Genomic DNA, 18,231 nt, shown 5'->3' with positions numbered 1-18,231 from the left:
TGATGTCTTCCCTTGTCACTGAACAGGTGGTATTGTATTATGAATTATAAGAACTGCAAATAACTCCTGAAAGGAAAACTAATTCTAAAAGTAAACTGATTTACCTAACTCTGTGGTAGTCCATGGTTGTTTAGATATTTCATCTATTCTCAATTCAGATTTTTGCCTTTTATTTTGTGAAATAAAATTCCAAAATATGAAGTGAAAAGAGTTGTGTAAGCTGCCATATAATGATGCGTAACTGTCAGATAAAGATTTATTACACCTACCCTTCCTTAAAATACAAATATAAAAATCATAATCAGCCTCGTCATCTGTCACTATCCTCCTGCATTGATGGGTTTATATTTCTCTGTATATTTCTCTTTGCTCTTTGACGCACCTGTTTTGGTAACATTGCCCTTCTCCCTCCAGCTGTGTGGAGGAGCTGCTGACTGCAGGAGCTGTTGTGAACTCGGTGGCGGCGGGGGGGCAGACCTCCCTCTTCCTGGCCTGTGAGGCAGGAAGGATGGACTGTGCCCAGGTCCTGCTGAGCGCCGGAGCCGATCGCTCGCTCACCACGGCGGTAAGTCCACCGTGCTGGCCGTTGGCTGAACATATGCCTCATAAAATGTATCAATCAAATTGTTTTATTTTTGACTTGATGCAATAAGTAAACATGTCCTACCTTGTAAATTAAGCAGACAACACTGAATGTCTGCTTTGTGCTTTTCTTTTGTCAAAAAAATTTTCCTCACATTTCTAGATAGTTTTTTATTTACAGATTTAAATTAATTTGAATGTTATATGTTTCACATCTAGCTTTTTCCAATAAGCAGTCAGTAATGCATTTTTCATTTATTGTTCCATTGGATTAGTTATATATTGGGCTTTTAATTTTTACAATTACACTCATTATAAGATCATTTGAAATTTGTATCTCTATTATTTCAAAGAAAGCACACATTAATTTTTTTTCACATTTTTATATTAATTTTGATTGAAAACACTCAGAGTATATATTAAGTAAATGCTCAACAGAATGTAATTCCTACATAAAAAACTAGCACAGTCACTCCTCATTGTTTCCTCATTGTCCCTTTGATTTCTCACATTGCGTCACTCGATAACACTGTTCATAGTTTCACACTTACCCTGCTTCACATAAAAGACTTAAGGATTCCCCTGGGTTTGGGGGTCTGATTGGTGTGAGCCCATTGATATATGGGCTTCCTGAGTCTCCATGGTAACCATAGGAGCCTGTTAGTTGCCGTGGCAGCATGTGATTAGTCCCTATTTTAGTTACCTGCTTTGTTCTACATTTAGCCTGGCTTCCCTGCTGAGCCAGAGAGCTGCCAGCGTCTCTATAGCATAGCCAACCTCTTCAGCACAGTGGTTTTTTTAGCCCACAGAAAATGTTGGCCAGTGTGTTGGGTCAAACGTAACGATTTAACATGAAGGCGGAGTTCTAAACTGGGTTAAGAGTACAGTCTGAGTGTGGGGTACAGTCGTAGCTCGTTTTTGCCTGTCTCTATATGTTTTGTTTTTTTGTCCTGAGTTTAAAAAGTTTGAAAACTGTAGAAACACCGATGAAAAAATACCATGATATAATCACGTATAAACCATGCCAGAAATACATACACATTGTTCTTTGCAAACTGCATTGATCAGTGTCCTCTTGAAGCGGAGAACACAACTTGTCTGTTGAGTGGAAGCTTATAATGATTTGTTCTCATCAAGGATTCTCTGTTAAAATCAGCGTAAAGAGATTTTTGGAGAACTTGAATGTGTATGGATTATAGCTGGAACAATTAGCTGATCACTTCATTAACTGACAGAATATTAATCAGCAATGATTTTGTTTCTAGTGCACTGAATGACATTCTAAACAAGACACATGCCATTTTGTTCTCCGTACTGCACCTATAGTGGTCATTTTTCACTGCTATAGTCAGTTGTGAAGTATTTGGTCATTTATACTTCATATGGAAAATAATCGACAGATGAATCAATAAGGAAAGTAATTGTTAGTAGCAGTCCTAAAATGATCCAACATGGTACATAAGTTGACAGTTCTCGGCTTATCTTGACTTCAAAACAAATTTCTGCATGACATTTTCTGAAAGAGGGAGAATAAAAAACATAATCACATTAGTTATACTTTGAACAAATATGACTAATGCTACATTTTGAAAAAAAATCAGCCTGGGACTCCTCCAATAGTACTCATGGCCATAAAATGTCACTAATGGATTCTGTCCTTTTAAATTCAATAGTAACTGTATGCAGAGAAACTCATCTTTACCTCTTTGCAGGACGGCTGCACAGCCCTACATGCAGCTGTGCGCTCAGGACACGTGGACACGCTACGTCTCCTCCTCTGCCACCCAACTCAGGGTGATTCCACTGTGACCTCTGACCCCCTCGCCACCCTGACGCTGCCTGCTGCCCTACTGAACCAGGCCAACAGTGACGGCTGGACGGCTGCACACATGGCTGCTGCCCTGGGCCTCAAGGTGAAAATACAGTCAAAAAATGATTAGAATGACTCATCTGTTCCCAGTGTTGTCACTATTAAAACATGCAGCTTTGCAGAGCTTTTCAGCCTCATTTTGCTCATAGTTTTGGCTTACAATATTCATCAATCTGGTGATTCACCGGACAGCAAATGAAAATATTGGACTTAAATAAAGTGAATAGAGACTCAGATTTGAATTTTTGCTAGTGTAGGCAACACATTAAATAGATCAACTTTATAGGGCAATAATATAATATGTTTGAGATGTGTGACAGTCAGCTTTATCTCAGTTCCCCTGTATTAGAGCTGGACTATGCAGAAATTATACAAAAAACAAACAATAAGCAACAAAAAAAATCCCCTCCACAATTTGTAAATACCGTCCTCCTCCTGCAGCTCTAGATATATTCATGCCAATTCATCTAACCGTCTCAGTTCATGTAATCAGTTTTATTGGAAAATAACATGTAAAAACTTCAAATAAGTCCATGGGAATACTTTTTTAAGTCAAAAATGTTTGAGGTTTGGCCCACTAAATTTAACCATGTTTGTAATTCCTTCAAATATTTACCAATCTGGTATTTTCCCTGGATGGGATTGAAATATGTACTCGGCATTCACAAAACCCTTAGGACACTTTTCAACTAAACAGTTTAAAAATACCATTTTTAAATATACTTTTCACTGGCTGTAATATTATATGAACTGCTTTTATTATATATTGAATATTTGGAGTACAGCTTAAGACTTACCATGGCCCTATGAACTTAAGTGAGGTTTTTAAAAATGAAAATCCATTACATGGACTGAGAGGGTTAGGTGAGTTAAAGTTAAAGTTAGTTTATTTATATAGCACATTTCAACAACAAGGTGATTCAAAGTGCTTCACAAGGACATTAAAACAGCAGATGAAAACACAATTATAAAAAGAAAGAAAACATTTATAAAATCCTTAAAAAGGTCATTAAAATTTAAGGATGCAGAAAAGTAAAAGAATCAAAAACAAAAGTTGGGAGTTGCTGTACAGTGACCTAGAAGCAACTGTTGTGTGATCCGGCTTTTTATGTAGCTGAACGTTATCTTCAGTTGCCATGACTGAATCTCAGGTAGTATAAGTTCATCTTCCATTTTTGGGGTTGCTTTCCAGTGTAGGCAGTTTTGCCAGTCCTGGAATAGCAACTCTTCCTACAGGGTTTTCTATCACTAAATCAGGCTTTCAATCCATATGATGGGATGTGTTCATGCAGATGCTAATGCAATGTATAATATACCCTGAAAACAGTACAAGAAGGAGGCGCAGAAGTTTTTTTTTCTCTCAGACCAATTGAATTATATTATTCTGAAATGTTATCATTGAATTTTTGCTCAATGAGGCTAAAAATGACTGCCTAAAACAAATTTAACTCAGTCTCTTGGGTTTAGAGCAATCTGCTGCACTCCATAATGTAAGGTTTCCATCATTGTTTGTATTTATATACACTGCAGTGACTTTATACCTGCACGCTGGCTTGTACTTAGTCCACTATGTCTTCCACAAATGTCCAGCCCTGCCAGTCTCCACAGTCTCAAGCTAATGGGATTGCTGACCTTGATGGCTGGAAACATCCCATTCAGCTTAATGAGTACAGGAGACACCAGACTAGACTGGAGTGTCTGAGTGGAATATAAATGAAGACCTCATTGATACTTACTGTCAGAACACGCTAGATATCCTTGTACAGAGCATGCAGACTGTTCTTATGGAGTGGGAACCTGCCCTGTGAATTGGAAGAAAAACTCTTCCATCATATATTGCTTTATGATGTGTATTTGTGTGTATAGGAGTGTCTGGAGGTGTTGTGCAGCCACAGGGAGCAGGACATCGAGAGGAGGGATAAGTGTAATCGCACTATTCATGACGTGGCAACTGACGACTGCAAAGATCTACTTGAAAACCTCCGTAAGTAGCCTCCTGTTGTAATGTGTGTGTTGAAATGAGCCCTGTGCGTTAAAGAATAATATATTGGGACCCACTTTTGTTGTTACTCCGCCAAGGAACGCAGCAAAGTTATGGGATGATCGGCGCTGGTTTGTCTGTCTATTTGTCTGTCTGTTAGCAACATTACTCCAGAAGGACAAACGGATTTGGATGAAATTTGCAGGGAAGGCCAGAAAAGAAACAAGGACCAATAGTTTAGATTTTGGCAGTGATGCGGCTTACAGTCTGGATCCACAGATTTGCTAAAGATTTCTATATCATGCTAGATAGCAGCATGGCGTAACTATGACTACAGGTAAATACTACATCAGCTGCCTGCTGACAATCACATCGTTGTAATCCTGCTACAAATTGACCGCTGCAGACCACAAATTTTTTAAAGTTTTCATCCGTTGGAAATCATAGAACTGAGCAGACTTGGTGGAGTACTGTGCTCTCTGAGTGCTTTTCTTGTTTTATATTAGTTTTGACCCAGCAAATAACACAAGCAGTGAGCCGATCATACCGATTGTTAGCATCAACGTTTTAGCCGGATAATCAGAACCACCTCATCTGAAGATAAAACAAAAAGTGAGCTGCAATGTCTACAATATTTTCTCACTGCATAAGAAGACTGCACACAATCAGGATGGAGTTGGTGGTGGAGGAAGGTGATAGAGTATGTTATTTCTTTGTTGCTATGTTGGTGGTTAAAGTGTCTTTGAGCAAGACACGGAACACCAAGTTGCTCCCACAGGTCCACACTTCAAAGAGAGATGATAAAAGGAACATGAAATTACAAGCACAACATGTAGACTTGCTTTTCAACCTACTCTTTACTTATTACAAAAAGACAAATATTAAATCCTGTAACCTTTTTTTCCCTTAATTTTCCTTATTTAAGTATGCATAGTACAAATGACTACTTCATGATGAATGTTTCTCCTTCCCCTTCCTTTCTTTGTCTTTCTTCAATCTTTCATGGTCCTTCTCTCCTGTCCCTCCCCCAGATTCGTACCGGGTTCTGGTGCATCTCCACTGTTCAGGTGGGGGAGAAACAGGGTTCCTGTGTCCCGTGGAGGTCCTGGAGGAGGCGAAGGGGGTCTCCAGCTGCCAGGTGGTGCTGGGCAGAGTGTCGGTCGACAGGTCGATGCGTTGGGCCCAGCTGAGTGCTGCCCTCAGCCACGCCTTCACCTCCCACCTCCAGATCCTCTGTGGAGAATCTCTGATGGTCAGAGAGGAGGCGCAGCGCCCCCCACTAGGCCTTGGTCCCACCAGTATCGCCTCCATCCTAATCGGTGAGGAAACACTTTCTTTTATCCTACTGTCTCTCTGTTTTTATTCATCTGTTCATACCTTCTTTAATCTTTTGTCTTCCATCTCCATCATTTACCCTCTTCTTTCATCCTTCTCCTCTTCCTGCAGATTCTCATGAATTCTTTTTCCATTTGACTTTCTAGTTTCTTTTGTCACTCCTTTCTGCTTTTTTCTCTATACCATATTCCTACCTTCCCCTTTGATAATTCTTTCTTCTGCTTATCTTCTTTTTTTTTCCTCCATCGGTCCTTTATCCCTCCATTTTCTCATGGCAAACTAAAAGGACAGAGAGTGAGACTTCTTCCTGTTTTCATTCTGCTGATGTGTAAGCTGCTGCTCTGAGTTCACTCTGAGCTGTTTCACGTACCTACTCAATTACAGAGGATGACTGTACCTAAATGTGATAAAGAGAAGGATAAGGTGTAGCCTGTTGGCAGGAGTCCATGTCTCTCATTTAACTACAAATTGAAGCTGGCAGCGTAGGCCTGTCTGTGTAAAGTAACTCTCCTCAAGTTAATACTTTATAACACACAGAAGTTTATTTAGGGTCATGTATGGTAGCCGGCAGTTGGATGTCGTCAGCTTTTAGGCAACAGTAGCTGCAGACAACTGATGTTTTACCTGCTGAGTCAGACCTGAATTGCTTCTTAGTTTAAAAATTATGGCTTATTTCGTGATTTTATTAAGTTGTTTTTATTACCAGATCTGATTTGATCATTTCAGTCCAAACTATTGTGATTTTCATTTTCTCATTTGTAATTGCTAGTTTCTACTAAAGTAATGTAACTGGTGACCAATACAACAGAGCTTCTACAGCTTCACATATGTTTAGCTGTTGCGAGATGCAGTGTCAAATGAGATCGCATTGGTTTGGTTGATATTTCAGAGCTTCACACATGATACTGTTGTTTTTTTTTCTTTGAATTGATGAATAATTAATCTATTGGAACATGTGGGGAGTGTGTAGGTTGCGTCTGTGTTTCTGCTGTTCTGGTGGTCAAATGTCACCTGTGTGTTTTGTTGTGTCTTCAGTTACAGTCTTACTTGGGGTTAGAAGTGTGTGTGTGTGTTGCAGTGTAGGTCTGTCTGAATCCCAGACCGATAAAAAAGGAAATCAATGTCCTCTGCCTCAAATGGCAAAGAAAGCTGGTCTCTTTGCCATAGTCTTTCTCCAGGTTGTCTCTGGTTACATCTCTGTGTCGCATGTTTAGTGTCTCTCATACTGTTCCTGTATTTTCTGCACCGTGCAGGAAAGAGACTGGTGTGCTTAATATGTGTTTTGGTTAGGATGATGAAAGAAAGCACAGGCAGTGGAGGGATGCATAATGGATGTTGTTGGGGGAGGGAGGGAGAGAGAGAGGAAGGGGAGAAAGATGCCAATTTAGGGGAAAATGTCTGTCGTTTGTGTCAACCAGGATCAAACTGTAGACATGCAGACACTCTTTGGTGTCTGGCTTTGTACCTGTGAGTCTGCATGCATGTGTCACTTGCCTCAGCATGTCGTGTGTATTTCTCAATTCCCCCATGCGTCTGTGGGTGTAGTTAAACAGCAGCTCCTAACATGATTTATCTTGTGTGCTAAAACTCAAGAGTTACTCAGTTTATAAAATTTGGCAAAAAGGCGTAAAGATTCTGTTTTATAGGATTGTTCTGGCTGATATGCAGTTGCCACAGTTAGCCAGTTGATTGGTTTGTTGACAAGATGTGACTTCAGGCAAAATTGTAATTCCTCCGCCAAGGAATGCAGCAGAGTTGTGTGACGATCGGCATGCGTTTGTCTGTCTGTTAGCAACTAGGGCTGGCCCGAATAGCAATTTCTGGGCTCCGGATATTCGGCCCCGATTAATGACGAAAATTCAGTTCGGTTAGGTTCACAACGTCCGTTGGGGACGTTGCGGATCTCAAAATAAATATTCGGATACCACCGTAACGACCGAATATTCGGGGTCCAGCCCTATTAGCAACATTACTCAAAAACGGACAACATTTGCAGGGAAGGTCAGAAATGACACAAGGACCAAGTGATTAGATTTTGGCAGTGATGCAGCTTATAGTCTGGATCCACAGATCTGTTAGAGATTTCTGTATCATTGTGAGATAGTGGCATGGCCTCACTTTAGCTATGACTTCAAGTGAACACTACGTCAGCTGCCTTCTGACGATCACATGATTGCGATCCTGCTATAAATCGACCGCTGTGGAATTACCTGTTGGAAATCTTACAACAACTGAGCAGCCTTGGTGCAGTACTGCGCTCTCTGAGTGTTTCTCTTGTTAGTACAGTATCCCAATTGTCAAGCAAAAAAAAAAAAAAAGACAGGTTCAGGCTTTTGTGTAAATATGAATTTTTGCTTGTTTTACGCTCTTCTACGATAATGAATTGGATATTTCTGGTCTTTTGAGGCAAACCAAAACAGTTATCTTGAACTCAGTGTATATTTGATGAGCATTTTTCACCACCTTCTAGCATTTTATTAAGGAACAACAGTGAATGGATTAAAATGGCTTAAAATAATTTGTCAGACCAAATGCCAGATATCTGCTGGTTTTCATTTTTTAATGAATAACTGCTGCTTTACTCATTTTCCTATAATTTCCAACTCTATCATTGTTCAAACCAAAACAAATTGAATATGTTGACTTGGACTTGGAAGTGATTAGGGCTATTTTTTATTATTTTCTCCCATTTTATAGATAAGTAATTCACAAAATGGCCTAATAGACATAGGTTTAACAGATATTGAAAGGTACAGCTAACAGCAGCACTGCTGTCTACATGGCTGGTCGGACAGCAGAGTCCCATACTTTGCCCACTGTGCATTTGAGACATTGGTCCTAACACATTTGCTGCTTCTTTATTGCTTTTGCTCTGTTGTAGCAGGAGTCCAAACTACTACATTTTTCAAAAGAAGTTTGGTGACAAGTTAAAAGTTCATTTTTCATAAAGTTGGATGTCCAATTAGTGAGAAAAACTCGAACCTTTTCCTGAACAGCTTCTCTTGGGGTTGAAGCAAAAGTGCAGCAGTAGTTTAGTAAGTTTTCAGTTTAAATGAAGAGTTACAAAAGCTGTATGTCAGCACAGGGGATTTTAACCCCAACTTCTGGAAGTCCTAAGGTTTTACTGAACTGTAAAGTTTAGACCTGCCCTCCTTTTTAAAGTGCTGGTCTGAGTCATCCATCACTGAGCCTTTAGCTGTATTGTCAGCACCTCAGTTTAACAGCCAAATTGACTTTTTATTTCCCCAATGTTACTGGCCACAGAGTAGTGCCTGAAATTACAATAGTGCAACTCCAAAAAAGTTGGACAGATTTTTAAATAAATTTTACTGTAGACCTCAGAACATTGAGAACAACCTGTCACACATGAATATGTAACAGAAACGTACAACTTGAATATAAGTAAACACACTGTCTCATTGCTGGTATATTGAATTAACGTCTGGGTTTTTTCCACATTCATCATGATAAACGGACTAAAACATCTTACTATGTTTACTCAGCTCGTGTTGTAATGTCATTCAAAGAAATTAAATTAACTTAAACCCCTTCACTGATACTTGTTCTGATCTAAAGTGCACTGGATGGTACCACAATATTAGCAGAGTGCGTGTTTTTGTTTGTTTCTATGGTGTTGTGAGAATGACTGGCAGCAGACTGTGTATTGATAGTGAGGCTCACTCTTAAACATAAAGTGTGCTTGTGCATGTAAGAAAAGTGAGGATTAAAGGAATGGAACCAGAGGCTGATTGGCAGTGGGTGAAATGAAGCCTAGCTCAAGGCGGCAACAATGACTAGCTCAAGTTGAGCTCTCCACATGAGCAACCAGGCTAGGCGGCGTCTGTCAAAGAGGCTCTTGTTAAAGTTTTGTTGTTTGCAATTGGTGCAAAAAGAAAAACAAAGCTGCAGGGAGTCTGCGTTGGAGTTCTGAGTGGTTACACAGGTGTAGGCTCAATCTCATTCCAATCACAGAGACACTGTTATCAAGGAGCCTTATGAGGCCTGGGCCTCTGAGGTCATTGTTAAATCTTTCCCCCTCCCACTTTCCGATAGAGAGCCTCACTGTATGAGCCTACGAACCTTGCATTGCGAATCTTTGACTATTTAGTAGAATTCATGCTGCCAGCAGATTTGTAGAGAGTTGGAAAATAATTGATTTGTGGAGCTGCTGTACAAGTAAAAATAATGTTTCATGCAAACAGCATATAAACATTATGGTAACAACATGAAGTCTATTTGGAGAAATGAGGTATATAGACTTGGACTGCGTGATGTTGAAAACAACTGATATTGTGATATTTAGTTTTTCTGCACTGAATATTTCTATATGGAAAAAAAACAGCTTGGTAAATCTAGCCTGGCTGTAACTGACAAACTGAAAGATGCAGTTTGTGTCTAATCTCTGCCTGGTCCACTCATTCAGGACGGCAGCTTTCATTATGTTAACCACAAATCTGGCTTCTGACATCAAGGCCCCACACAGCCAATGCGTGTTTCATTCCTGCTGCGATTGTCACCTGTATGATCATTCAGGCAAAATGCCGTTTGCAGACGGTGATGGTCAGACTTATATAAAGCTTTGCTGTCTAGATGGAAATCAAGTCTGTTGTAGCTGCATGATATTCCACCTGACAGCTCTGTTAAAACTTGTGCTTTACATTTTTCATACAGCTCTTGGATGATAACTTGAGAAATACAGGTTTGTAATAGTGTTACACACTACTTGTCAAGAGGTTGTTTCTAAAACCGTCCTCAGTAATTGTGGTAATTAGTATCCTGTCTTTGGTGAGGTGAAAAGCTATCACATTGCTGATTTCTCCCTGCTGTTTGGATCCTTTCTCACATGGTGTAATGCTGGCAAAGACTCCCAGAATAATTTTTAGCCTTGGATGGCATTCAGATTTGGCTTTGCACTCTTCTTACAAAGCTTTGTGGCACGAATTAAAATAGTCAAACAAATTAGTTGTGCTGCCTCATGTAGTGGCAACAATCGCAAGACTGCAGACAGAGCACCTGCTTTTGGTCAACATCATCCTTTCTTTAAGTGAAATATTTCTGTACAACTGAGGTTGTTTTGAGATTGTTGTTCTTCCTGTTAACTGTCCCTCCTTTATTTTGCTGTGCACATGTGGAGTCTACATGCCGACATAATCCCTGTCTTGTGAATGAAGTTGGGGAAAAAAAACACTGTTTGTCCAAGAACCCTTAAATAGAAGTCAATGACCTTTGATCAGACAGATTTCTCTTATAGATTACTCATGTAAAGGGGCACTGTGCAAGTTTTCTTTTTGTATCAAGTAGCAAATAAGCAGATGTAGCATGCTGTGTTTGATTTTTTGCTCATCACAGTGTTGTTGATGCTGAAACGATGTATTGTGCAAGCCTTATCAAGACATCACATTTTTTGGAACTTTGTGTTTTACATTTTCTAGTTCATTCTGGTTCTTTTAATTAGGATTGCTGAGTTTGCAATTGTATATAGTTCATGCCTGGGAATACATTTTAATTACTCAGTACATGCATCATCATACATATTCTAATGTAATATGTATTTACCCTAATTAGGTCCTGTGAGAAAAGCAGTTTTCTTGTTTCTCCTGCTTATATATGATATACTGGAAAAGAAGAACAGGACAATATATCACTGTGGCGAGTGTCTAATTTCTTCAGAAACAGTAACTTTGTGCTTTGGGTACAGAAAAAAAACAGCATGTAGGCATTGAAATGATTCAGGAAAGTTATACATATATACACAAATGCAGATAAATTATGCATTAGTGTGCTTATAATTTATGTATATACCATATTTTATGCATTTACTGTATGTGTGTTGTTTCATGTTTTTATAAGACACCAACATCCTTTTGTGCTTCGTGTGCTTCATCATGAGTGATCTTTGAACTTATGTACTCTGTATTCTGTACTCTGTTTATGTGACTGACCACTGCTGTCCTAACACATCTGTGCCTCTACTTTTGTCTTCCAGGAGATACTGAGTGGTTGCCATCCCAAGAGCTGCCTTTATCCCCCTGGGACCTGGTCAGAAAGCCTCTCAGCCAGTGCATCACCATCCGCCTTAAAGGTACAAACCTGGCAGCCACAGTCCGTGTTCATTCAGTAGCACTGAGCCAACACCAGAATCAGAGCTGCCATCACTGGTAGCAAATGCCATTTGGTGGATAAAAGACCCTTACAAATGTGTTAGGATGCATTCTGCCATGTGGGCAGTGTCATACCTAGCTCTACCTACTGAGCCACACCACATGAAGGAAACCTCAAGCCAAAACATTTTTCCAGAAAAAGTATTTTGATTAGATAATGACCACTTACAATTTAATCTAAATCAGAGTAACCAAATGCTTATCAGTGATCAAAGTGAGTCATTTAATATAGGGCAGAGCTGTCCTCAGGCTCTACATTTAAGTCACAATCGACACAGTTTTATTTTACAAAATAAAAAAAGAAAAAATTATATTTGGGCTTAAAACTCAAACTCTAAATAACTTCATGCTTTCTATACAGTAAAAAGAATAAACGGCATCATGTCTTAGTATACTTATCGGTTTGTAGTTTTTTCTTCATCTGAGAGCTTCCCACAGTTCTTCTGTGGATTTAGTTTTTCTCAGTGTCTTCTGACAAACCATGATGATGTGATTGGGACTCTGTGGAGGCCAGATCATCTCCTCAGGACTCCTAGTTGTTCTTGTAGGTGAACATGATTCTATCTGACTCTGGCTGTATGTTTAGGAATGTTGTACTGCTGTAGAGTAAATTAAGGGCCAGTCCAATGCCTCCCTAATGGTAGTGTGATATGGATAAGAATGTAAGTCACTGAAGAGTCTAATACCTTTGTACAATACTGTATGTAAGATCATTTACAAGCTGTTTGGATGAAGCACACGCTAAACATGCAGTTAGCTGTACTTGGTGTACGTGCAGAAAATAACGTGCATGTGATGGCACATTTGAAAGGTTTTCATTGCCACGTAGCACACCCAGGGGGCAAAAGAAAACTGGATAGGATTGAGAGGAAAATATAACTTTAAAGGATGTTTCTTCCAGGTGTGACTGACAATAATTTGAAAACAATTCCCTCTATCACTTGACAAGAACCGAGCTAGTGGTTGCCTGAAGCACTTAAACATATTTCACAGCAATCAAAGACACAGGGGCCCCAAGAAATATTTACATACTTAAGCTGTACTTCACAATATATGCATTCTTTTAACACAAGCACAGTTAAGCAAAATATTCCTCAAGTTTGTTTGATGTACAGTCCAAATGAAAAGAGAAATATTTGGACACTGGCTTCTCTTAAATCCTCAGTTACAGTGTTATAGAGTATTAGGTTGTCTTGCAGAACTGCTTGACAGCATCTGTTCATGGAATACCAGCTTCTGCAACAGCTGTAGTGAAGGTTTTCTCCATTTTTCAGCCAGCAAAGTTCATCCACACAAGAGCATTGATGAGCTGACATGTTATTCTTCACAAAATCCACAGGTGCTTTGTGGGGTTTAGGTCAGGGTTCTGGGCTGAACTTTGATTTGAACAAAATATTCTGTGGGCTGCTACTACTCTTTGTATCATGATCCTGCTCAAAGATTCACTTCTGTCACATAAATCAAATTTTGGATGGTTTCTTTAAAATTTGCATATAAAATTCCTCTGTGTATTTCGGGGTGTATGATTATGTTCACCGACACAAGTGTATGAAAGTGCAACACTTTCAAGTGCAGCCTGTTTAAAATGTTTCCCCTGGTTTTCTACTATACAAAGCTTGAACCATCAAATCCATGTAGATTGAATTTGAACATAATATAACACGTTAACGAAAGCTGTTGTCTGTCTGTACATGTTTTGCGGATTTAGTCCTAGCAGTGTCATTCCTTTAGCTCATGAGAGGTCTCTGCTGTATCACTCCTTTGTACTCATACTCGCTGATTCAGCTTCATGAAAGTTAGATAATTCAATGTACAAATACTTCGTTGGGCCACTGTATGTAAAATAATTTCTATAAGTCAACTTGTAACAACTTGACTAGCTGCTATCTTTCATGAAGGTTGCTAGCTGTTTGACCAGCCCATTATTAATCTGGACTACTTTACTGGAGACATGGTCAACCTTAGCTTCTCTGCTTGATGATGATAATGATTCACTATACAAAAGATATGCTACACAGGTTTATCTCTAAGAAATATTGGTAAAGTAATACGGCTGTGTGTCTCCATTACTGGCGCTGAGCTATTTTCTGATGATGAAACATCATGATCATCTTAGAATATTTTGTTTTTTAAAAACCTAACTGGTACAAGAACAAAGTTGGACATAGATCAGACTTATTCCTCCAACACTGCACTCAGTGATTATAAAGGAATCACCACAGCAGTCTTGAGCAGCAGACTTTTCTCGCCCTACAGATATTGGAATAATCTTTCTTACTGTCTGCTCCTCTTTCTTTGCAGCCTCCGTTCTTTGAATCGTTTTATCTGCTGTATTTCTCGTCACAGTGAGTCAGGGAAAAAAAAAGACTGAACAATAGTCTGGTGCCGTGAAAGTTGGGGTGAGCAGCAGCCATGCTCTCAGTCTCTCTCCACCTTCACTCGTACATCAATCCATTTTCTCCATTTCAGCCTCTTTCTCCAGCTCTGCCTTCATCTCCGTCTTACTCAGGGGTGAGGGGGAGGTGTGTGTCTGTATTTAGCTTTGTGTGCGTTTGTACCTACTGTGTTTGTGTGTGAAGTCCTGACTCAGACGTCCGTATCGACTCCCCCTTCCATCCAGCCACCGTCACTGTGTTGGGGTTGAGCCAGGAATTGTCCAGCACGTCAGCATCCAGCATTCGCAGCAGTACAAAAAGATCCATTACTGAGGGGTATAACAGCAGCTGTAATAAATTAATCAAATATTAATCGCCACAACAGAAATTAGATTAAGAGACAGTATGTACAAACGGTCGATGGCTGTTACTAATCGGTGTTAATACCCGTAAAATCCAAATGTATTTAGCCCCTAACGTTTCCTCTTCATTTTCAACTCTTTTCTTTTAAACAGAAAAAGCGTTGACATGCATCAGTGCTGGAAATAGCAGCGTTGGTGTGTAGTCTTTTCATAGAAAACAATGGCTGTGTTGTTGCATATGATGCAGTCAGTGTTGCCTTTTAATATTTAGTAAAAATCCTTTTTTTGTAAAAACAAGCAAAACTAAATTTGTTTCGAGATTCATTTAGAAATAATTCTGCTTGTAGAATTAATTTTATTGGGAGAAGCTTTGAGGTTTAGATGGAAATGTAAATATAATGTTCAGTCATATATCATATATTATGACAGAGCTTTTAAAAGTCATGTTTAGAATTATTTCTGTTCATTTGAATATTGTAGTTAAAGTGTAAATCTTTGAGTAAGGATGAGTAAGTGTGCTTTCTCAGGAAGCGGATTTAATCCTCTCACTGCAGTAAATCATCCTACTCGCTGATCTAAAGCATTAAGAGCTATTACGTGAATAAATAAACACATTGACCATACCCTCATGTGTTCTGATTAACTGACAGCAGTGCTTACATTTATTTTATCGAAGGTCCGTAGCGGAAAACACCAGAGGACAAGTGGTAGATGGTTGTGGGCATCGAACCTGTGGTGTTGTTAGTTCCAGGGCAGTTTGGCTTAATGACACCTTGAGGTTCTTCTGTGTGATCTAACTGAAGAGTTGAAATAGTGGCTGACACTGAGCATGTAAACCAGAGAGGATTTGAGGATTTATTTGCGTGTGTGTGTTTTTGACAGGTCTGTCTGAGTCGTGTCTCGATGAGTTGGCTTTGGAATCCCTCTTCCCCCTGCCGCTGCTGCACAACTGTGTCCGCCTGGTAAGCACACACACATTTATGCAAACACACACAAAGGACTATGAAGGATTGAGGGATTATGTGAGTAAGACGTTGGAAAAATAGGGAGGAAGCGAGAATCCTGTATCAGGAAAAATGGTAGCGAAAGAGGAGATGATGGGTAGATGAGAGCAGATGTGGAGAAAGAGAATCAGTGCGCAGTATTTTCTAGTAGCTACACTGCCCCCTGCTGGCTTTATGGACGTCAGAAAATAAGACTTTTTCATCACAAATGTGCATTTTATAGGAGCAATAAAACACATAATGGCACGTGAAGTGCAGAGATTTCATCCAGCGGCATCACTTAATATCTCATGTCAATGACAATGAACATTTTCAATTTATATCATATACATTTGTGCTCTATAAAATAATGACAAATGAGCTTCACAAATTAGCAGCGCTCAAAGGTATGTCTTCGAAATAGATTAGTCTACTTTAAAGCCAAAACCTGAAGTATTCTATTGCCAGTAATAAGAAATTAAATTAACTCTTTGAACCCCAAGCTGGACGTTATTTGCGTATCAATTTTTCCTCTCTGTGGCTCATTTTTCACTGTAATATCAAGTCCTGCACCTCTATGAAAACAGAACAACCAGGGGTAGAAGTAGAGAACTCAGCAATGTCTTTCGGGTAGTATGACAATGTTTAAAAGTCATTAAACATTGCAAAGAAAAAATAACATTGCATTTCTTTACTTTTTCATTTTTTAAAATGAAAACAAATCTGGAATCAGCACATACCAAAACTGAAAGCAAGATGGCTGCAAAATTTCTACTTTTTCACAGAATCGGGGTTTTGTCTGTGGATTTTTAAATGAGACACAAATTGTGGAACAAAGTGGGAATTTGTGAAATTTGATTAATTGCTGTCTTTGCAGTTTCTTGCTCTGATAAGTGATGTAATCTAAAGACACACGTTCTTTGTTTTGGTTCTCTGAATTGGAACAGGAAATGTTTCACAATCACTAATACTTTTTGACCTACTAACAGTTTAATGAATTTCATTTTTTATTGAAGAATATGTGTGATTTAAGAGAATGTGAGTCTCTGATACTAATAATTGTTACTGTATAAGCATAGTTTTTTAGATCAGTGTAATTAATTTGTTCATTTATTCATGTGTTTACTCTGCACTGCATCTCTTGGCTGCTCATATGAGGAACATGAACATGTCAGCTACACATACATACTTTTATTTACATACATAAATAGTCAGTACTGACGAGCTCAAAGTTCAAGGTGAGTAGTTCTAGAATAAGGTGCTAAAACAGGTTATGTGACAGCAGAGCTTCATATTATTCTCACTATTCACACGTTTTGTGTCAGGCTATCACGGGAGTTCATCAACTGTTTCTCTTTCTGTATCTAGGTGGAACAGTATGGCAACCTCATCTTTCACGGGCTGGAGGGAGGCTGTCAGGAATACATCGCCAGTCTAGTTGCTCGTTGCATCAAGGTACATCCACAGAGTGCTCAAATGCCAATCAAGAAAGCTGCCATCTCAACACAGCGCAACATTCCAATTTAAAAACTTAACCAGTCAGTGGTGTGTTTGTCCACTCAAGTAAAAGGAGCATCTGTGTTGATGTCTGACTGAGTGAACACAATCCTCTTTCAGAGTAGATTCATTTATGACTGAAGTGAAATTATTTGCTTTTTCCGTCTTGGAGGGTTCTGAGATTGAAAAGTTTGGGAAACCTCACTATTTCTTTTTTAAAAAGAAGTGAAATTTGACTGTATTGCACACGGTGATGCAATGAAACAGAAATGGCTTGCAAACAGTAATACAGTGTCTCAGTAAAACATTATGAAACATATGACAGGTCAGTCCTTCAATACATCCCCAGGTAAGGGATTTGACTGGCATGAGAATAACTCATAGGTGGAACTGATAAACCAGTAAAGATGAGGGGTTTTTAAATCTTTTTTATGAATTTGGTATACACTGGTGACTGCTGTGACTCTCTGCAGTGCTCAGTCTGTAGTGTTACCTTGGCAAAGGCATCAAATGGTGCTTGTTCCAGTGGCACAGAAATCTGAGATGAGCAGAATGGAAAATACTGCCTTTTTCTTGGATTGCATATTGAGATCATGATAAAGATTTTATTTGTAAATTCATACAATGAATCATACTTTATTTACTCTGATTTCTTTCAAAGGCAGCTTATTGACCTTCTCTAAACCTGATCATTGACGATGCTGTTTAGTTGCTACATATAAAATCCTGCATATTTTTCTCTTTGTGTATATGGCACCTGTATGTGTTGGTTTTATACTCTGATGCTTTAGCACTCTATAGTCTTTTTTGCATTAGGTTTGTCATACACGTGTATTATAGGGATATACTAGAAAATATAAGAAATAAAGGAATGATGGAAGGAAAATGTCCTCAGCAGCCACTCGTTGTTCTCTCTTTGATAGCACTGATGTGCCTGGAAAAGCCCTTTCTGCTCATTCAAATTCTCCTCCTGCTCCATTTCCCTCAGCACATAGTAGTAGTACATTTCCTTTGTTTCCATGACAACGCACTCTCTTCTTACCTCTTTCTGCCTCTTCACTCATCTCCCCACCCCCCCACCCCCT

General features: G+C 39.1%; 1 protein-coding gene across 3 annotated transcripts in view; it reads left to right on the top strand.

Moving 5' to 3' along the window:
* Positions 1 to 18,231, top strand: part of cttnbp2 (cortactin binding protein 2) — a 100,058-nt gene that overhangs the window by 70,847 nt on the left and 10,980 nt on the right. For all 3 annotated transcript variants that reach the window (XR_004847534.2, XR_008601161.1, XM_023272802.3), the window contains exons 7-13: positions 415 to 565; positions 2,295 to 2,495; positions 4,319 to 4,436; positions 5,465 to 5,752; positions 11,755 to 11,850; positions 15,549 to 15,628; positions 17,018 to 17,104. Coding sequence is in view for 1 of the 3 variants with exons in the window: in XM_023272802.3 (XP_023128570.2) it covers positions 415 to 565; positions 2,295 to 2,495; positions 4,319 to 4,436; positions 5,465 to 5,752; positions 11,755 to 11,850; positions 15,549 to 15,628; positions 17,018 to 17,104 (1,021 nt within the window). In the remaining 2 variants the exon portion in view is untranslated. The remainder of the gene's footprint in view (positions 1 to 414; positions 566 to 2,294; positions 2,496 to 4,318; positions 4,437 to 5,464; positions 5,753 to 11,754; positions 11,851 to 15,548; positions 15,629 to 17,017; positions 17,105 to 18,231) is intronic.

Source organism: Amphiprion ocellaris, chromosome 3 (genome assembly GCF_022539595.1).
Source record: "Amphiprion ocellaris isolate individual 3 ecotype Okinawa chromosome 3, ASM2253959v1, whole genome shotgun sequence".
Lineage (NCBI taxonomy): Eukaryota > Metazoa > Chordata > Actinopteri > Pomacentridae > Amphiprion > Amphiprion ocellaris.
This window is presented reverse-complemented; position numbering and strand designations above follow the sequence as displayed.